The 22,789-nt window shown below is 38.3% G+C and overlaps 1 protein-coding gene across 9 annotated transcripts in view; it reads right to left on the reverse strand.

Moving 5' to 3' along the window:
- Positions 1–22,789, reverse strand: part of IQSEC1 (IQ motif and Sec7 domain ArfGEF 1) — a 354,372-nt gene that overhangs the window by 37,961 nt on the left and 293,622 nt on the right. For all 9 annotated transcript variants that reach the window (XM_037384103.1, XM_037384102.1, XM_037384100.1 and 6 more), the window contains 2 exons: positions 18,207–18,489; positions 13,241–14,505 (listed from right to left, as the gene is read on the reverse strand). In XM_037384103.1, the coding sequence (XP_037240000.1) occupies positions 13,241–14,505; positions 18,207–18,489 (1,548 nt within the window). The remainder of the gene's footprint in view (positions 1–13,240; positions 14,506–18,206; positions 18,490–22,789) is intronic.

A 22,789-nucleotide genomic window follows, 5' to 3' on the forward strand; every position in this document is an offset into this window, starting at 1 on the left:
AATTAATCTCCATACTCAAAAAGTATCCTTTTTCTTGTAAGTAATATAACTGCTACGTTCATATGCTTTTGAGTTGTATTACAGAATTCTTGATCCTTCTGAATTTGAAATCATGGCATCCAACAAAACCAGGAATAGTTTTCTCCATGCCCCTTGTTAGTGAGTTACATTTGTCAGTAAAATTCAGAGCGATAAAAACCCAGGAGAGTGCCTCTCCAGCAATTGTCTAAACAGAAAACAAAGAACACTATCAAAAAGCACAACTTGATCCAAAGATCACCTTTACTCAAGATACAGAAAATGCTGGATCATTACGCACTGTACTAAACCACAACTTGAATTCTTACTATCCCCATAAACCTGAACATTTAAAATCATCACAAAGGTGACTAATTTGGCATAAGCTCCTACATATTTGTATTTTACATAAGTCAGGGTCTCCTTTTTCACATAAGAAGGTCTGCTTCTGGTTCAGCAATATGACATCACTTCATTCAAATACACTTCAAGCCAGGCTAGGTAAGTCTCCAAAACAGACTAAATCCACTTAGCAATACACTGGAACCCAAAAGCTCTTTTCCCATTGATAGTTTCTTCATGCTGAAGTGAAGCACCAGGAAGTTTTGCAGTCTAGGATTATGTGAAAGTAGTCCATTTTGTTACAAAAGTTGTAACACAGAAGCAATGTAAACTCTGAACTGTAATAACATGAAAGTAGTACCTGAAAACTCTGAGCTGTAAGAATGAAGACTACTCATTCCCTATTTGGTAAAACAAACTGTAGTAGCAGCGGCATAAACTTCAGAGTAACAAACCTGGAAGAATCATTTCCACAGTGAACAAACTTTGTTCCTTCTAATTCATGGCCCTACCCACTGAATTTGCCAACTAGAGATCAATTAAATTGTGTCATATTATTTTGAAATCTGCCCTTTAAAAACTGTTAACTTTGTGGTTCTGTTCTAGAAAGAAACTGCAAACCTAGAGAATGACCTCAACTGAAGAGCTACTGGTGGGCTGACCCCAGCCAACAGCCAAGCACCCAGACTAAGCCAGTACAGAGCTACTGCTAAAAATAAAGAACTCAAGAATTAAGGGCTTCTCTAGAGAATTGCTACTACCTGTTGAGATGAGAATTGTAACTTTCCATAATGTTACTTGGATTTTTCTTTGAAGGTTCTGATGATAGTCATCACTACAATGGGGATAAAAGATTTGTTAGAGCAAGCACTAGCAGTGTAACCTACTTAACGACAGAACCTACAGCTTCAGGTCATCTTTTGCTACCTCGCCTCAAGTTAATGACAGTCTACAATAGAGTGTATTCCAAAGGATGGCATAAAGGGCAAGTAGCCAGAGGCAGCTGGTACCACTCTGTAGTTGTTAGGGTATCACTTGCTAAGCAAGGCAGCCTACCATGTTTTCAGTTTTCCTGTTATGGAAGTGAATGCTCTTTGGCTCACAGGTGAACTCTGAAGGTTAAAGGTTATGTGGGCACGTGCATAAATAAAGTTCTAAATAAAATAAATTTCTGTGGCTAAATGTGGGTATTAAATACTACAGGTGAAAAATTTTCCTATCCAATGGGCATCTCCCTGGTTTCCCATTCAGCTCATAAATGATAATTCTAGTTTCTGTTCTGGAAGTCTAGCTTGCCAACAAAATGTCTTCATATTTCTGTTTTTGATGATCTGAAACCTTGAATTCATTCAATACTCTTGACCAAGAAATTGAATTTAATATGAACTACATTTTACCAAGCAGCTTACTGGAAGTACGCTCGCTCTCTCTCTTTGCCTTCTAAGCTAGGGAGGTTCTGGGGAGTTTTATTGCTGTTGTAGGCTCCCTCCAACCCTGACACCAGGTATGACGATCATGGATTTCACATGAGATAGGACATCTGACATGTTACCCTACTCAGATATCCTGCCTACTCAGAACTGAGCGTAGAGCTTTTTGTACTTACAACTAAGAGTCTTTTGTGATTAGGAAAACTCCCAGTATGGCTTGTTAATTACACCTACCAATAACAGGGAAGATGAGAAGTCTATAAATAGCAATCACGAAAGCTGTGTACTCAGAGCATTTATTTTCAGATTTGAATACATTAACTAATATCAAAATGCATCCTCTGAAGCTAGCACCTTACACAGCTGATAACATACATATTTAGAGAACTTTTGGTATTTACAGGATTGTTTCCAAAAATAAAGTTTAAAACTGTCTTCTACCTAAAAAAAAAAAACCAACACAAAAACACCCAACCAAAACAAATCAAAAGAAATCTACTCAAGAAAAAGAAATAAACAACTAACACAAAAGATGCATACTAACATATTTACATAGGATTCTCAGATGTTACACAAAGGGTTAAGGAATTCTCCAGAAAATGATTAATAACAAGACCTTTAGGATGGTTTAAAGTGATTTTTTGGGGAAAAACATAGATGAAGAAAGTAATGCAAACTTCAGAACAACGGATGAAAACTATACATTTTAATAAGCCTGCTTCTTAAAGAGCACTGGTCATATCCAGTAAAATTTTTGACTTTGTGTGTTCCTGAAGACAGGCTGAATCCTGCAGCAATTTCTGGAAAATGACATCTTTAAGAAGAAGTAAGTGCCAGAAATGAATAGCACAAAATCACACACAGATATCAGTTAAAAAAACAAAGAGCAGAAAAGCCCCAAACCCTCCCCTCCCCAAAACTCCATTCCTAAAAAGCCAAGACAATAGCAAACCCCTGCACATCACTGCCATTTCCCCGAGTCAGTATTACACCTTTCCTTCCTATGCCTAATACTAACTAGTAGGAGATGGCTTATTTACTCAGCAAGTTCTACATGCACTACTGAAAGCGTAGATTCAGTGAAAGTTTATATAACTTGCTGACATTCATGTAGATCTCATTAGAGTGGTCATTTGTTGGGAGTTTCTAGATGGTGAAGCTGAAGAGGATCTGGGTTTTCTTCCTTTAATAGCTATGCAGGTTGAATTTGGAAAAGTCACAAAAAGGTCTGTATGTTTAAGAGTTTTGCTAATCTAAGTGATGGACCAGGCTCTCCTAAGAATGAGTTCTCCTTTGGAGTACGGGGTAGAAAAGAAGTACAATAAATAGAGTAATGATATCAAAGTTGGGACATTTCTGAGAGAAGTATCCCCTACCCAAGTTAGGAAAATATAGAAAGAAAAAAAAATAAGTTTCTCATTTGAAACCCTAAATTTATATAAGCAGCACAGAATCTTTAGAAAACCACTGCATCCCTAATATTTCTGTTATCATAAGTGAATTAGTAAAGAGAGCAGTGATCCAGAAATCTACAATTCTGAATGTGTCATTATTTGTCTCAATTAACTTTCACCTGGTTGGAGGAATCACTGACAGGCAACTTTAGGATACATGTTATTACAATCATTTACACCGTGTGCAACTAGCTGTTGCAGAAAATCTGCATTGCCAATGATAAACCCCAGCCCTAAAGCTCCATGAATTACTAAATATGGACCATCAAAATCACAAAATTCCAGTCCCTCGTTTGACATTTCCTCTGCTTGAATTCTGTTTTCAAAGGTGCCCAAGACCTGCCAGAATTTGAGAAAACAGGAAAGCCACGGTCAGAAACAGCTCCTCCCTTTGAAGAAGGGAAGCATAACAGCATCTGCTGACTAATTTCCCAAGTCAGTTCACAGCAAATGTGCTCACACACCCCAACAGGTAGTGTGGGATCAAGGACAAACACAGAGGTTTCTGTTTAAGCCACAAAAGGAAACAGTTAGAAATACACCGAGGAAACAGTTAGAAATACACCACCTTATGCTGTTGTGGGACAAAGTAATACCAGATTCCAAAGGCTGGTGGTACTTCAGAAATAAGGCTTTGTATTACCTAAGTATTCAAAACATTAGGTTTAAAATTATAGGAAATACTATGTTTGAAAAAAATTGTAGAATTTTTGAAATGAAATTTCCAATTTTGAAATGAAAAAAATGAATTTGGTAGAGGAAAACTTTTAGTCAGATTCTAGATGGTAAAAAAAAAGATATCAGCACAGACTTAGCATTTGCTGTTATCTACTAGACTTACTGGTACAGCCAGTCTTACTGCAGAACGCATTAAACCCCAGTTCTGTAGGTAGGTGAGCACTTCAGTGGCAGTGCCAGTACTGGCACCAGTCTCTTCACTCATTCCTGTTGCTGGTTTAGGACTTCCTGACAAACTGAACTAGGAGAAAAAAAGGGGGGTTTATTGTTTTGTGTATGTGGGGTTTTTTTTGTGGGATTTTTTTGTGGTGGTCTGTTTTGGGTTTGGGTTTTTTGTTTGGTCGGTTTTTTAAATCCAGTCAAGCTCCTGCCATAGCTGCCCAATCAGCTGTACTAACCAAGCCATAGTGTGGATAAAATGCCCATGTCCATGCTGGCCAACAGAAGAAGAGAATAGTGATCACTACCTCAAAAAGAAATAAACAGCAAAACCACAATACAAAGGTGTATAAAGCCCTCCCTATTTCTGACTTGCTAAACATGTAAAACTTACAAGCATCCAAACCCACATTAAATCTTGATATTTCCTTTGAGATGCTCAGACAATAACAGAGCTGTGAAATGGAAACATTAATAAACAAATGAGCCCAGGAAGCAGCTTGCCCATGTCTAGATTTCCAATACCCAGCAATGCCAAAAGTATCTTTTGAGGTAAACTAGGGATTTATTACACAATGTAAACAATGACAACTGTACTATTCTTACAGCTGAGACAAGGGGGATAAAGCTAGCCTGACCGAAAATGAGAAGCTTGGTGAAATATCCAGAAAGAATGCCAGTATTTCTGAGGGCACATCTATGCTTTTTGGTTTCTTGTTTACATTTAGGCACACATAAGTGCTACACTGAAAGGACTCTAAGCTGCAAGAATCTAGAAAACAAGCAAACCAAAACTACAAACATTTCTTAGAGGCTGTCAACACTGAAAACAGAAACAGTTCACAAACATGCTCCTGCCAAAGAAATCTTTTCATGTTGGGGGTGGAGAATTTACTGCCAACTATGATGCCAGCCCTCTGTTAAAAAAAAAAAAAAAAAAAAAAAAATCATCCTTGCTTTTGATACTAGAGATCCCATTTTTAAAATATTTACAGTTATCACAAAACGAAGCATTAGTTTAACGTTAAAATCCAGAGATTACTTTTTCAATAGCAAGAATCTAAGAATTTTCTTAGAATCATTTAAGAAGGTAAATATTTTTAAATAGCCAAATTGGCAATAACAAGCTAGTTGAACATTCTCCTCAGCCTGCCAGGCACTACATTTTGTTTCAATGGCTGTACTTCTTTCACTTTTGCTGAATATCCTACTGCTACCGCAACAAAGAGAATCACTGTGTCTATTTTAAACCTTCTGGGAAAAAAAGAAAAAAACCCAGTATCCTTAAAATATTACCCAAACTAGTGCCGAAACAACTTGCCAGGGTTCAGTCAACTATGCAGCAAGGCAAGAAGGGGACTGAAAGGAAGAAAATGAGAGAAAACTGGGAAGTCTGAGCTGCAACATTCTCATGTTACACAACTGTTTAATGAAGAGAAAGAAGAACTAGGTGTAAATTGCATCTTCTGGTAATTACAAGAAAGAGTCCCTGGGTCAGGAAAACGAGCCAAGAAACAGCACATTTCTCACAGCTTCTCTGCATCTCATGGAAACGGGGAGATAGTTATTCACATTATTTGGGCAGGAACCCTATGGTTTCTCCCCCAGTGGGGATGACTTCTCCTCACTACATTATGATATGTTAATCTTCTCAGGTTCATTCAAGACCAAACCAAAAACCTACCACCACAGATGTGAAGGTCACAGCTCACTTGCAATTACACCAAATTACCTGGAGTAACCTCCATTCAGTGAAAGTTAATTTATACACAATGTCACTAACAAAGGAATTTACTAGGAAGTGATCTCAGTGCCCAGTTCTGTTTGGTGGGGGAGCAAAATAAAGAGAGGAAACCCTGTAGGCAAGGCAACTGTTCTCATAAAATTGGGTAACTGACCTAAACAGTTCTAACCATTACTTCTGGTCTGATCAATTAGTTTCTTCATGTCACCATTTCCTAGTAAAGTGCTAGAAAATTATACATTAAACATTATTACTGCTACTGCATGTTTAGGCTTGCCTGAAAACTATCACCTGAATCAGAGCTTATTAGAAAACTGTAAACAGTATATAAAAGGGTCCAAGCAGAAAGCCTAGGTTATTCTAATAAAGGAGGGGAAATAGAGATTAAAGCTATTTCAGAAACAGATTTTTTTCTGTATGAGAAGCATCAGCCTTGAGGAACAAAGCAGCCAGCACAGTGGAGAGGCACACCCCGAGCAGTTGCAATGCAGTAGCTGGACATGTCCTTGCTAGTAAACCCAATCCTGAGTCATCATGCCATAGCAGATTCTGTAGCTCCTTGTTATTCGCCCTCTCCGCAGTGGACAGTCTACTCCCCACCCCCCGCCCCGCTTCTTCCTTCCTTGCAAGAATGAAGGAAATATTTTACCTAAATAAATGGAACAAAATACTCTTTGAGGATTTTCTCACCTCCTCTGACCCCACTGCACCTCTGCATTTCTCAGAGTAGGGAAAAGAGCGTGTAGCTGCCAGCAGAGCAAAATATACTCCACTTTGAGACAAGATACATGAAAAACCTGCTGGCTCTCTCAGAACTATTTGCCAGGGCTGAGTATTACATTCATGTTTATGCAGCTGTAGTCAGGAATGACACAGTAAGATGACTATGTCCTTGAAATTGAGGAACAGTCCCTATCTTAATGTTTTCTAGTGCCCCTGCCCTAAATTCTCCTTCCACACCCTCACCCCAGTTACAAATAACAGAAGTACTTCAGCTTCAATTTCTGCAACTGTGCTGATTGCAAATGGGAAACACTGACACATTTAAAATGGATACCTTTCAGATTGGCAATGCAAAAATACTGTTTAAAGATACGCAGGTTTTTAATTTCCAGATCCACCAAACTTCAATTCAGTAGATAGGTGTGAATTGTTAAACAAGAGGAAAGAGTCGGTGCCCCCTTCTCTCTTCCTTAACTCTTCTTCCCAGGGTTCCTATGCAGCCTTCCCAACTCCCTGTTCAGACTGTCCTCTGTATGCCTGCAAAGGCAGCTGCTCACATTTTTCACCTGCAAAATTTAGTCACTTGAGATTTGGGGGTGGGGAGTGGGATGGGTGGGAAGGAATTAAAATTCTGGCATCCAGAGTCATATCAGATGCTTGTCTGGGAGCTGCTCACCCAGTCAAATTCCTCCATTCATAGGGTCATTTTCTAATAACTGACCATATCCTGAGCACGCACCCAGGCATTGTTAGAGCAAACCAGTTACCGATTCCTGGCACGTAGCAGCGGGAGGGAGATGTGTGCCCGGAATGTGTAAGGGCAGGCGGAGCTGGCGGCGAGGATGAGGTAATGGCTCTTGCATGGTTCCAGGGACACTCGCACACAGTTACCGCTGGTCATAGCGCAGCCTTTCAAAAACTAAATTTGCTTTCAACATTTGGTAAAGTTTATACTTTCTTTTAATGGCAATAAAGGGAATCCTTGTGCCTGTATTTGAAATTGGCTATTCAATTTCAATTTGAAATCAGCTATTGGTTGAATCCACAGTTATTCATTTTGGCTGGTTTTTATAGGCAGGACATAACGTATGCTAATCAAAGCACCCATTTTGGAAAAAAAAGGAGGAAAATCGGGTCCTCGGGGAGAAAAGATAAAACACATACAGAACAAAGCAAAACACACAGAGCACTTTTTTTTTTTTTTTTCCTTTGGGTGTTCTCACTTAGGGCTAAATGTTTTCAGAAATAATGAGAGTCATGCTAAGAACATTCTTCTCTTCTTACTAACTCCTCGGCATGTTAGAGGACAAGCTACATGGAGTGCTTTGATTTTAATTTTTGTTGGAACCATCTGTGCCTGAATAATCTGCAGTCCAGATGTTGTAAGAACAGTAAAGTCCCTCTCAGCACATACAGGAGGATGGCAAATGGCTGTGTTGCAAAATCCTGAACAAGCCTCTTGTCTCCCCTTTCCTCTTTCTACTGAATCATTCCAGAAAATCACAGAAGATACACAATTTGCAAAGATACTAGAGAAGAGCTGACATAGTAAGAATTAGTTCAAAGGTAAACAGAACCAACTCCGTTTGATTTACACATTCTCCTTCCTACTCATCTGCAACTACAGAGTCTAAAACAATTAGAAATGTTTCCAATACGCTTTCAACTTAAAATTCTAAGGGGGACAGTCTAAAACTAGATGTTTTCAGACCAGATGTGAGAATGCTGAATGGATGCCATGACACCTGACTAAAAGCAATACAGTAAATATGTTCAATGTCTTATGTGAAATTAAGCATGTGATTGGTGTAAATGGAGCAACATCAGACTAGTACACCTATTACAGTATTTAAACTTAATGGCTACTTGTGAAACTTCTTTTAAAGAAAAATAATTAATAATATCTGGCAACTTTTATGGATTTCAAATAGAGAAAAAGTTTGCAGTACTTTCTGAACGTAAGTGCTTAGGAACCCAAATCATCTTCAATCTCTACCTACGTATAAATGATGGAAACAGCATACCTCTGCGGAACAGTTAAAGCTGCTTTCATGGAAAATGAAAAATGTGCCTTTTCACAAATATTACTATTGTGTGCCTCAGACCTCCAACAAGTATTTAGCTAGAAATTGTAATTTGCAATTTTGTATTTGGTATAATCCCACCAGCACTCACCAAATTCCTCTCATATCTGCTCAGTAAAATAAAGAAATATTTAAATTAACATTCCAAGGAATCTGGACATGTTTTAAAAAGTCTGCTCCTGGACTGAGTACCCAATTCACATCAATAGTGATATTTAAATTTTTAATAAAATCATCCCCATCATGTAATAAATGAAGGCAATAGGGCTTTCAGGGCTTACAGGTCAAAGGATGATAGATCACTGCATAATGCAAACAGATACTCATGCCTTTCTAGCTCCGTCAGTAAATCCTTGGAGAGAACTTTGGAATAGTGGGGACTTTGATAACAGCCCGTTACAAATGAAGCTACAGAAAACTCTTCAAAACACTATGCTGTAATGGACCATGGACACATGGGTAACAGTCTTCCATCTGTCACTACCCTTTCCAGAAAGCAAAAAAGGACAAAAAAGGGGGGCCGGGGACGAAAGGCATCTGGGAAAACTTATTGTAAAAATATTTATCGCCTACCCTCTGCTCTAGAAAAGTGGTGTTATGTAAATTTACCTCCAAGATGTATGTGTAAGATTAGGCCACAAAGCCTTCAACAAAACACTACACAAAATTAGCCCTCAACAGAACTCTGCTACAACATAAAAAGCAGAGCAGCACGGTGGCGATGGCCCACGAGCTGTACTTCAGAGTCACTTTTTGCCAGCCATGTCAGAAATTGGCACCAGCACGACTGGCACCTGTGGTGAAATCACAATGCCATAGAAACACTGCTAGGTGACAGGACATTTGACAGCATCTTCCAACACTTGATATAGCAAAGGAGATACTAAATATGACTCTAGTCACCTAGATTAACAAAAGAGTCTAAGAAATGCACTTTTATCTCCAATATTTTATAATACTAGGCACAGTTGAATCAAATTTTCAACCACTCTAATGTTCTCCAAGTTTTGCTGAAAACGCTTTACTAATACAGAAAGCATTTGTACCCCCCGCCCAAGAGAACGCCGAATAATCACTACACCGCACTATTTGACATGGCCCAGTTGGGCACGCCACTGCAGTTTGAGGAGGCAGGAATTGAGGGCAGCATTATCAACAAACATACCTGGTGGCCACAAGCACTTGGCAAGGAGCCACAGTTACTGCCACCATGACGGTGGCACAACAGAAGGGAATACGGCAATTTACTGCCTACGCACACAGCTGTGCACTGAATTACAGTCTGCTGCTATTGACTGCAGAGCTGACCCAAGGGCAGGACGTGTTTCCTCAGACTACTGAGGTTAAACCATTCGGTCCTATTTAATCTGTTAGAACCATCAGTGCACCGATAGCAGAATGAAACCTGAAAATCCTACCAGATTGGGCTGCAATAACTGGTAAGCCTGGTATTTCCAGCCTGCAGTCAAAGCAAGAATAAAATCACAGCCCTTTTTACTTTTTTTCCCTTCTTTTTTTTTTTTTTTAAAGCAGCAGTTAAAAGGCCTCTTGAAGCCTTGTTTATAAGCAAACCGGTCTCAAAGGCTGGATTTGCATTGGCAGGGTTTGGAGCCTGCAAAATAAACCTTTCTAGGTAGTGCTTTCCTTCTGCCTATAAGGGAGGAATGGTTTTCAGTGTAATTTCTCCCAGACTACATCCCTTTCAAACTACACTGAAGAAAATGCCTAATTCAACACAGCTGGCCTTACCACGCTTCCCTGGGAGCCTTGCACTCTGGGCATGCACCTGCAAGCCTTCCTTTAGGAAAGCAATGAATGGTAACACACAATCTGACAGCCTATTGACAGGGTAAAATCACTACTGCTGTTCAAAAATAGGAGAATGTACAGAAGCTGTTACTTAGTTGCAATTTCTTTGGCAGAAATCATCCCACTTGGGCAATACTTTATGTTCTAGCATAGTGGATACCACAAAACATCTTTAAAAAAGTATACTAGTTTAATCAACATTACCATTCCAAACTGAGTGTCAAGTTATAGCCTGAAACAAATTCTATGGTCAAGTAATAGAACTCCTAGAAAAATGGTTTTCAATTCCCTATAGTTTTTTCTCTACTGTCCTGTGTTCACCATTCTCCAAGGACCTTCATGCTACTCATGTTTTGCATATAATAGCGTTTAAGTGAACTAGAGGGCTTCTGCTAAGAAAACTGCACTTCGGCTTCTGATTTTTGTAATGATTTTGGCTTCTATTATTGTAATAGGAAAACCAGAAAAATTATAAAGCAACTGCTGAAATTTCAACTGTGAGGATAGTGACTTTCCATGCTTTAAAAAATTTCATTCTTTCAACACTCCTAGTGAACAAAGCAGAAGTATTTACACTACTGCAATTCATGCACTTCTTTAAGGTTCTAAATTCTTTGCATTTCAGCCAAGCTTCATGTACCAGAAAGAAATGACATGATTATTTCTTAATTAAGGTCTGGGAACTTAATTTGCAAGGAAGATTTTAAAGATGCAATGAAATTAACATAAACTTCTTGTAAAACACATCCCTAAAATTTCCTCTGGTAGATGCAGACATTTGGAAAAAAACCTTGACTTCTTGTAATAGGTAACTTCAAAGGCACTACTTTCAGTCCTGCACACAGTCCTTCCGCATGGGTGGAGTACATATCCTCTCAGGAGCTCACTGCCAAGACTTGTACTACTCCTATGCAGCAAGATCACTTAGATGTGTTTCAAGTAACAGCCTCTGTTCTTCTCTGTTCCTGATGTTTATTTTTCACTTTCAGCCTCCTACTGACATGGCATGTCACTAGAAGCATCTGACAATTTCCAGTGCTCTCATTCATCCCTACATGCTGCTTGAGCACTTCTTCAATGCACCTCTTTTCTTACACCCTTCTGCAATTGACTCACAAGACTGTATTATCAAGCCTGAAGTTCACTGGTCATTGACTGCTTCAGGCTTAATTACTGTGCAAAAAAACGAGCAAACGTCTAGTCTTTTAAATGTCAGCCAAACAGTACCAGCACCTTCCTCCCCCCCCCCCCCAGGATGTTAATATTTTCAAATCTAAAAAAACAGCAAACTGATATAACTTCCTACCCAGTCTACTTTATGAGGAGCAAAAGCTGCAGAGATCCTATGACTTACATACTGCCAGTTGGTTAAAAGGTTCCTTAAAGGCCTACTGACTTTTTACAAAGATAACAAAACAAACCTGAAAGTTTTTACAGCCAAACCTGGCTGATCCATACTTGGTACTGTAATGCACAGCCTCACCTGACAGCTTCAGAAAGCTTTAGTAGTCTGCAACATTACAACATATTATTGTATGAAGAACACTGACCTATTAATCCAAACAAAACAAATCACAGCACTGCTAGCTGAAAAAAAGCTGTAGAAGACTATGAAGCAAGGTCTATGGCAGCACACTGAAATATCTATTAGCACTTCTGAAGCTACAAAATTTTCATACAGAAATCCTGAAGTACTGTGTAGAAAATTCCAAAAACTTATACAAACACTGTGACCTGCCAAGAGCATCTAAAAGAAAAATAAGGGAAAAGTCTGGCACTTGGCATCTATCATCTAAGTGCTTTGAGGAGCTTTGTAAGCACTAGTACCAGAAAAGTTTTAAGTAAATTGCACCTGTTCCACAGCAAGGGAACTGGCACACTAGGCATTAAAAAAGCAGTGAAGAAAAACTAGGAATTCTAATGCCAGCTACCCAGCTGTTCTTATCTTCAGATTATGATAGTTCCAATGAAAACTGTTTAACTCCAATAATCTGAATACAGAGTTTGGAGTAGTATGTGATTTCTTACCCTCTGTCATAATATTCATGGTTTTCTACAGACACCTGGGAGTGTCCAAAGAAGAAAGTATTTCAATAAAACAAAGAAACTCGAGTAAGTTATTTTATCAAATTTTAAATTACTCCATACATGGGAAAACTAACACTCATAGGCAGAAATACAGATTTGATGATAATGTTATGATAAATAATAAATATTCATTTAGTGTGAAAATATTCAGCACATTGTTCATTAGTATCAAAGTTTTGATGAAATCTACAGAACAAATTCCAGACCCATCCTGTGTTAAACAGGAAACTCATCTTACACTGCTTGTCATTTCTAATTCCCATATGACAAGTGTTGTAACACCACATTACTAGGGCAGGAAGAAATCTGAATTTGTTGTAACACCAAAAATGAATCAGGATTTAGCCACCATATTTTTCAACAAGAAAGGAATCCAATCCATCTTCTTCAATAGTTTACTACCATATATATACATATAATTACATTTTTTCATTTCCCCTGAAGCTGTTTAACTATGAAGGTATCAATGTGCAAGTATCCTGACATGAACAGTCACCACTCTGTTGTGGCCATTTTTCAGCAGCTCAGTTTTTTTCACTGAAAAGTCGGTATCAGACACCAGTCTTACTTATCTGATACAAGAAAAATATTCCTGGTTCAGTGGCTATGTTTCTACCAAACACAGAGAGAAGGAGGAAATGCTGTACTTACTTGTTAAAAAGATTCAGTCCAATCCTGTAATGGCGTTTCCTGATAACATCGTTACTGAAGGCAGGGGAATCCCAGCTGTTGCGAGTTTCTTTGTGGTATGTTTGTTTGCTCAAGGTTTGCTCCCTTAGGCTGTCTCTAGAAGAAGATTCTGAGCTGCAATTTATTGTGTCATTAGAGTTGGAAGTGCTGTTGATGCTGTCATTGTCTCCATCAGAATAATCAGACTCTGATTTGCTTTGCCTGTTGGCTGTGCCATTGATAGCTAAATGGCTATCTATAGGCCTAGCCCTATGTCTCGCCTCCTGCTCCTCTCGCGATATGATCTTGGCAGGAATACTGTGAGGGATGTGTTTTGGGCTTCCTTGCTGACTAGTGATCCCTCGGTCATATGCATTTTGCCTCTTTAACGAGCCTCTCTCAGAGCGATCACTCAAGTCCACTGAGCTGTCACTGGGTGGCTCTATAGTTAGCAACGGTAGATGATCCATTCTCATCCTCTGTTCCTGACATTCCAGTGATGGGGTACTCCTGCAGCTCGTATCAGTGTCTATCTTATCATCTTTGTGGGTCATGGACCAGTACTCTTGAGAAGAGTTCACAGACCGGAGCCTCAAATCAGATTCTGTGCTGGACGGTCTGTCTACTGACTGCGAAAGTGGAAGGGGTGGAGATAACTCTTCCTCATCAATATATAACGTAACATCACTGTATGATGCTGTCATCTCATCAAGCTTCCTGTGATCCACATTGTGAATTGCTGGTTTAGTTTGAGCACAACTATCCCTTTCCATTTCACGACTTCTGACTTGATCCGGAGTCTGGGCTTCATCAGAATGTAGACTACGGCAATTCAGTGCATCATCAATAGATTCTGCAAGGGATTTCACTTGCCTGGAAAAAGCATCCTCCAGTTCTGTAATAGCATCAGCAAAATCAGTAGATGCTGCTGGAGACTTCATTGTAGCTGACTCTCCAAGGTCATCACATTCAGACTGTACCAGGGATCCCAGCTTTGACCCATCATTTGTAACAGACACTTGTTTTCCTTCAAAGTAAGAGCTATGGACTTTCTCAGGTCCTTCAAAGGAAAACTGCATTCTCATATTGGACAGTACAATGCGTCTTGACATACGATTTTCAGACATAGAACTTCTAAGACGCTCAAAATTTTTGTTCATCTGATACTGGCGAAAAGCTGTTTGTATAGTACGAGCAGCATGTCTAGTTATGAGACGGCCTCCATATTTCCGTTCTAGCATTTCCACCTGTGAAAGGGTGAACACAATTACTTTGTAACTTGATGCAGGTTGGAATAAGGTTAGAGTATAATAAAAAAATAATTCTTTTTAACAACTTTAATTTTCAGACATTTTTCAAAGTGTATACTGTTTCTGAAAGTAAAAACTCAAAGCTCCAGACGAACAACTGCACATACAGTGAACCAAATAGTCATTTCTAAATTCCACCATAGAAATACAGACAAAAGTATCAATATATGAATACTGTCATATAAAATTAAGGTGTTGGAAGTTTGTGTGTGTGTGTGTGTATAAATTTTGGTTTTCACATGTTAGTATTGGTGTGCCCATGTCAAAGCAGACAAGATCAAGCACTCTAGTGCAGTATGATGCAGTCATTCTTTCTCTGTAGGGAAAACTGCAGACAAGTAAAATCCAAGTACAATGCGAATTGCCGTATTTTGGAAGTAATTTCTAGAAGTGGCCATTGCCCTTCCATGTATGCATCACTTTCCACATGAATGAGAACCAGGTAGCATAATTTCACCCAGGCCCGATATCAAAGCAAAACCAAGAGTCCCAGACCACAGGCTTCCAGAGAGGTTTCTATGATGGAATATCCACACACAGAGCCTTCCTCAAACCAAGAACATATTTCAGGCTTTCTAAATACAAATTCAAATCTATTTTCAATCTTGTAATTGCACTCAGCATTGACAGTGTTTCCAATTAACAGAATGAATATGCAAAATAAATACATTATAAATGCTATTGCTTTAACCTAGTGAAAATGATATGTTAATACTTTTGGAATACTCATTAGATAATTTCAGACCTTTCCTTCCAAAACATGAAAAGCATTGCTTCTTTAAAAAAAAATAAAAATGACTGAACAAGGTGAATAACAAGTTTTACTTCATTTTTTCCCCAACATTTCATTTCTGTTCTGATTAGTCTTTGCTGCATTCATATTATTCACAAACACAAAACATCCATGACAGAGCAATACGGCTAGTACTACAATTAAACCCACCATTTTTCTGGCAGCATTTTTGTATAAGTCCATGCAATTTCCATAATACTCCAATGATTCAAAAGTCGTTTCTCCTCACTTGCAAATCCAGGTACCCTTTTTCATTAGACACCATGTTTTAATTATCTATGTTATATGCAGTTGCACGCACAAGCCGCTCCCCCGCACACACACACACTTTGGAGGTATCTTATAATAATTGCTACGCTCAGATATCGATGTGCTGAGGGGATTCATCCCCCTTCTATGGAAGAAACTAAATGCTACTAAAAATATTTTCTAGTCCATTATGTCTACCATTTGGGAGTAGTTGATTTCTTTCTTTCAGTGCTATTGCCTGGTTCAGCAGCTCCCATTCCCCTTGGTGTTTTTTTAAGTACGAATAATTGATTTTTTTTTTTTTTTAATTTTCATTTTTTAACTCTAGATGCAAAATGTATTATGCACAGTTATTGGCATAAACTGAGGTAGCCAGCTTCCCACATGGGCTCAGATCAGAATTACTGCTAAGGAATTGTTCTTTTCATTGTATCTGGAAACACCCTTTAACTAAGCTCAAAAAGCTGTGTCTGATCTCTGAGCTTGGAATCTGTAAGTCTCTGCATAATTGTCTACAGTCTGTCTTTAAAAAAATTGTTTAGCCTTTCACCCCCCAATGGGGTTTATATCACCCCCACATTTGCATATGTCAACGAGGCATTCTAAAGATTTTTAAAAAAATAATTAAGAACTTCTATCACAACCCTGCCACTGCTGCCACACATTTGCTCTTTCTATCCATAGCATACATTAGGTCACGTGTGTTTAAATAAAACATAAGAGATTATTTTGCTGGACTAATCTCAAAACAAATGTTGAATTTTCAGTTTAGTTCTCCTCTCAAAATTAAATGTCACAGCTAAAGAAAAGACAACTATCACAGCTGGTGTGAAAGAATAAAGCAAAATCTAATATTCTGTAAAATAAATTACATGTACTTTATTCTTGCAAACACCTGTTGTCCTTCAGGTTTACATAGAAAATATCATCATTGATTATAATTAATCAGGATTTTTTGTGGGAATTTTACTTGGAAGTATTTTTGAATTTGCCTTGATGATTTATAAGACTTGTGTCTAATATTGCTAATAAATTTTAATGCATATTTAATGCACACTTAATGAATATTGCCTTTAGGTAAAACCTTGGACACTTTCCTAAATTGTTTTTCAGTATCTTCTGATATTTTAATGAGAGATTTTCAAGAGCAGTAAGCAACTCTTTAGTATCAAGCTTCCTTTATGTATCATTGTCACTTTTTGTTCTGTGGGACTCCCTGAAGAAATACAATGTAACATCTGCAGTGCTCAATCTCTATCAAACCAGCCTAAAACGACAGATGGAATTAGGCTCTGTGGAATACCTGCAGTGCAGCAGACCTCCTCAGTAAGCCTTACACTCTGTATCACTCCCTTATGAGACACCTAGCGAAAACGACTGCTAAAGGTGGAAAAGGAAGTAACATTTCAGATCTCACAAGGAGGTCCAATCCAATTTAATAACAAAACTGGCATAATCCAGATCAGGAATCAGGAATTTGGTATGTATCCACTCCAATATAGAATTTGGTGATCATAAAGGCTAAGCAAAACTTATACTTGCTATCCCAAATATCAGCTTCAAGTCAGAGCCCAAGCTCTGTTCTTCCAAGTCTCTCTGGAACAACATTATATGATCCTCCAACCTGAAATTTCAGAACAAACAGCTGGCACATGAGACATAGCCCCTATAAATTTCAGGGACTATCAAATACGTCGTCCAAAATCAGGAGTACGTCAATTCCCTGTCTGCAGAATTTTGCCTGCTTCCACTGTTGCTATGTTAACATACAAGTTGGAGTGACTTTCCAGTATAGCACAATGATTCACAGTAAACAAAATATTCTGTGGCAAGGAAGATCTCCAACAGAAAAACCTCCAAACTCACAACCGACAAACACTGTTGTGTCAGCTACTGTGCATCTATCAGTGAAATCCAGCACATCCTGCATATTTGCTTACCTTAAGCTATTACAGTATCATTTTCAAATTATAAATTTGAACTTACATGGCAATAAACATCTTTCAAATACGACTACATTCAGAATAAATCTTAAAAGGAATGGCAGAGGCCATCTTACAGAAGTGCCTTTTTAGGGACAAAGGCTTTGAAGATCTGTGTAGCTTCCATCCAGTTCTTTTTAAAGCACATGGGAGTTTTGCCTAGTTGAGTAAAACCAATTAAGACCTTGAATTCACCACACAGATATGAGCGTGCCAGTTGCAATAAGTTCTTAATTTCTTTCAGCAACAAAGATATCCAGGTTTCAAAATGACTAATTTTCTTAGAAAAATATTTTGCATTATTACATTCTAGTACTTGTCCCAAGCCTGAAATCATAATTCCTAGTGGAACTTTTTTTTTTTAACACTGTTAACATTATCTTTTATGCCTTTCTTCAGGAAGCAGAGAAGATGTATGGTACACAGGGATGACAACACAGAAAAAAAAAAAGTAAAAAACCTCAGAAATGCTGATGTAGGACTATTTCAAACTAAGGTGGTCAAAGGAAAAAAAGGTATTTTCAGCATCAAAGCTGAAGGGATGCTAGAAAAGATTTTTCCCAGCTTACAGACATGTTGCTGTTGTCATAAGTTAAGTAACAAAGCTCAAATACCTGCTTATCTTGTAGGTCTGAAGAGAGTTCATAGCTCTCAGAAAGTGATCTTGACCTTTTAATAGCGTCTTCCTCTGCTTGTTTCCGCAGAATGGATGTTGAGTGCTGAAGTTTCGGCCTTCGAGATCTTTGTTGTCCAGGGGAGACAGAATACAGCCCGTAAGCAGAATGATCGTAATGGTCTGGACTTATAGCTGAACTGTGTGTTATAGGTCCTTGATGGTAAGTAGATGGGCTATCTAAAGATGTGCCAGTTTCACTGCTTGGAGCTTCACCCTCAACACTACACAGAATGAAAAGACAGGAAAATCCTCAGGTGAGTATTTTGTAGGAAAATCCTCAGCAACAAATAGCATAGTTTTACTTAGTATCATTTTATGTAGACATCCAGCACATTTTGTTGTTATTTAACTTTATACAGCAATTACTAATAACATCCTGAGTAAGTCACTCAGCAACCACTGTGTAAAATAAAACTTATAATTTCTTATAAAACTGCTCTTCTCCAAGTTGTTCTACTTCAAAATGACAAGTGCTTATTTGTGTCTTTCCTTCCTTTGACAAATAAAAGCAATACTTTCCTACTGTTATATTACAGTTTGACATAAAAGGATTACTTTCATGTTACTCAATGGAGATTTGGGACTTAATGGATCTCGTGAGCTACTATGCTTCTAGAAACTGAAGCTGGGAAAAAGTACCTACAGGAGAAATCTAATTTGTTTCTCTGTTAGTGAAAGATTGCTCCCACGGGACACTGTTGACATGCTTTGTAGTAAAGCATCCCAAGGGATGGTGTTTCTAGCTAACGAAAGCAAAATAGTTTCAGGTAGGGAAAATGCAATAGGAGCTATCTGGCAAATAAACTACTTTGTTTTCACATGAATGCTGTTATTGCTAAGGCATAAAGGAAAGAAAAAAATCTTTTATATTAAGACTTGTACACAACAGGAAACATTTAAAAACTGAGTCCTAGTCAAGGTTTACTCTGAAGTAGTGATGACTAATAGTAATTTGCAGTTGTTTTATATTTACAGTAGGGCATTCTCACATTGCAATAGGGCATGCACATGCACTCTTCCATCTTTTTCATATGTTTCACATAAATATTTACTATCTGCCTTATTCTGTGTACACAGAGCATTGGTAGAAAAACAAAATTTTACTTTTTTAATCATTCAAAAGACTTAGTAAACACTCCACACATGCATGAATATAAACATTTGCAGCACCTCCACTACCTTTTGTTTTAGGAACAGGTACACCCAAACTCTAAAAGAGTCAAATCCCACATTCCCACCACACCCCGTATTTCTTATTTTGCTTTCACTTACACGTACGTGAACATAAAAAAAGAAGCGCTCCTGTTGTCACTCAGCAATGAAATGCTGTGACCTTTGCTGCATACACATACCACAGCAATCCCTTCAAAGTACAGAGCGATTTCCGATAGAACGTTCTCCACTGGACCACAGTGCCAGAAGAGATCAAGATTAACACTGGCAAAACTCTCCTAGCTTGAACAGCGTGTACTTCTTAAAGCAAAGGAGAAAAAGGCCCCTTAGATTTCTCAAAATGTTTCTATAAACATGTAAAACTGGAAGCAAGTCCTCTTTCCTTGCCCATCAAAATATGACTCTGCCCAAAAGGTATTTTCAAACATACTTTACCCAAGCTGGAAATATTTTCAGTGTGCACTCATTACTTTTTCCAAAAAGGAAGCTGACAGGAAACGAATCCCTTTCCCTCCATGATACAGCTGGCTTTCAACTCAAAAATGATAAATTATCCAGAGCTTTGCTAGTGACACTGAAACTGTGTAACCACCCATTAAAAACAAACAAATCATTCTCTCTGAAGTATCCATTAAAGAAATTAGTAAGGTACTGAACTGCTTCACATTCTCTCTTTAAATACCGAAATACATTTCTCTGTTCTGCTAACTATGAGGCCATACTGTTTTGTACCTCACAGGTTGCTCATCACAAGCTTCTTTGTAAGGACTTTTCATACAGCCATGGTAAATTTGTTTTTAACAGGAAGTCAGGCATTATCACTATTCCCCCTTCTTAGGTTCTATGACTTTCTGCCTTCCTCGCCCTTAAATTGTGAACTATTTAATAACCCTTCCACATTGATTATAATTTCATGTTGACATCTTAATAATGATAACTTCAATGGATCACTTTAATTTTCATCAACAAAAAGGGCACTGGCCTAATCAGAAAAAAAATGGAAGGGGGTCTGCCTGAGGCTCTGATTAAAGTAAAGGGTTATTTCTTTATTTTTAGTCTTTCATATTTTTTTTTCAGACGTAAGCATGATCCTTGACTGACTGTAATGCTTGATCTCATTTTGCTCACAGGCCTATTCCCTGTCATCACATCTGACCTTTGAAACAGGGAAGTAATTATCTTTTACAACAGGTAGCCTCCTGCACAACAATACAACAGCCCTTTAAAGCAAACAAGCATGCACAGTCTGTACGGTATATTTGAAGGCTTTCTCCCATTCAGCTCCTCCTTGTCCTGTAAGAGCAGCTGAAGCTTCACACGAGTTATTTCATAAAAATCAAACTCCACTGACAAAGTAAAGCAGTTTGCTTTCTACTTCTTATTAATTTACATATGCTTGGGGGGGGGGGGGGGGGGGAAGAGTATTTCCACAAATATGACCTGCGTGAGGCTTTAAGGACGACAAGCTGTATTGCTCCACTATGTAGGAAGTGCACACAGAACATCGTGGTACGGAAGCAGGGAATTGAGAATCATCCTGCCCATGTCTATCTTGAGAGTGTTCACTAAAAAGGATACTTCTGCTTCAAAACAGACTCAGACCACGAGCCAGCCGCTGCAGTCACAAGGGTGGTTTTTATCTTCTACTTATTAAAAATGCAGCCACACAAAAACGTCAAGGATTCTGCTCGAGGTTTGCAACAAAACTTAAGAGTAAGTCCTCAATGACAAGGGGAACAGTTATGACACCTCTCCAGCACTACTTCAATTCCAGTAGCCACCCTGCACACACTGTCTTTGGCAGATGCGTAAGAAATGAAGTACATTAAATACACTGCAAAAATAGAGAATATAACACTTGACACAGCCCTAACTGGAAGCAGACCAAACTTCTTAATAAAGGTCTCTAATTTGAGGCATCTGCCACCTACTATATGTGTTCAGTAGAATTACTGATAATTTCAGTGTTTAAAATAATGCAGCAGACAAATTTGGTTCATCTCCCTGCACTATGCGATGGCATATTACTAGGCAGCCTGGCAGTATGTTGCATATCCCAATTGTGTAATATTAGGAGAATGCAAAACAGTTGAAATTAACCTTTCATTCTATGAACTCCAATTGTTTTATCACACTCCTGTTTCAGCAGAAAATAGACGTTCATTATGTGCCAAGCCAGAAAAAGGTTGCTTGCCAGTATTTTACAAAGAAGCACCAAATGGAGCAGCTACAGAGTGAAAATGGAAATTAATTATTTTAAAATAATCAGTACTATTAATATGACTTTGCATGAACAAACTTTAACACAGAGCCATGGAAAATCTTTGGGGTTTTGTACACCTCAATTACTTTTTTAAAGAGCAGCCAGCCCTGACTGAATCAGGGCTGAATTTTATCAGAAATTAACACTGGAAGTTTCTTCCTGCATAAACCTCAACTTGTAATAGTGTTAAAAAAAACCCACAACAAACCAAAACACCACTGTATCAAGAAACAATAGGGAAGAAGAAAGACTTACAGAAAAATAGAAACAGACCGGGTACAGTATTTCTAACATATCTCAATGGATATATAAAACTATTGGTGAAAATCAGATTAATTTTACTAATGACTATAAACCAGTATTAAATACCAAATATAGATGGATTCAGGCATTTTCTTTTCTTTTTTGTGTGTATGGGTCTAGACTTCCTGTGAAGGCTAAGTCACACACTCTGCAAACACTTTAAAATTAAAATACATCAGCTGAAGTGACATACATGCATGCAAGTGGGATCTGTTGGCTTCATCAGCAGAGCGGTGAGATAAGGGTCGTCCCCGCAGTGCAGCTAAGATGCACATTGCTCTCTAACAGCGACACAATCAAAGCTCACTGCTCTGTCTGAATCAAAGACTCACACCAATGTGCACACAGTGGCTGCCAAAAGCTGCTTTTCTAACTAATTTGCCTAGAATTCAAACCTGACTAGCACGGTACATGGCTGTATCGCTGGACTAAAGTAGTATATAATAAACCCATGCTTACAAAACATGAAGGAGATGATGTTGCTAGCTAGAAAAAGGCAATTTTTTTTTAATAGTTATTTCCCACTATTCAGGTGCTAAAGTAATTTCAAGAATTACCTAATAAGAAAAAGCTCTGTCTCCTCCTTCCCTCCATCTAATCACCAAACCTAGTTGCGTGGTTAGCCATGACCAAAACAAAACATTTCCTCTCCGGGCATTTTAGCAGCACAAACCTGGCAGTCTTCTCTCCCCTGTCTCTCATTTTACACCTTCAGTTATTATTTCTGATCACAAAGGCTGTACTTAGTAAGCAGTACACTAAAACCACCATTACATTTTAAA

This window comes from Falco rusticolus, chromosome 4 (genome assembly GCF_015220075.1).
Source record: "Falco rusticolus isolate bFalRus1 chromosome 4, bFalRus1.pri, whole genome shotgun sequence".
In the NCBI taxonomy this organism is placed as follows: Eukaryota; Metazoa; Chordata; class Aves; order Falconiformes; family Falconidae; genus Falco; species Falco rusticolus.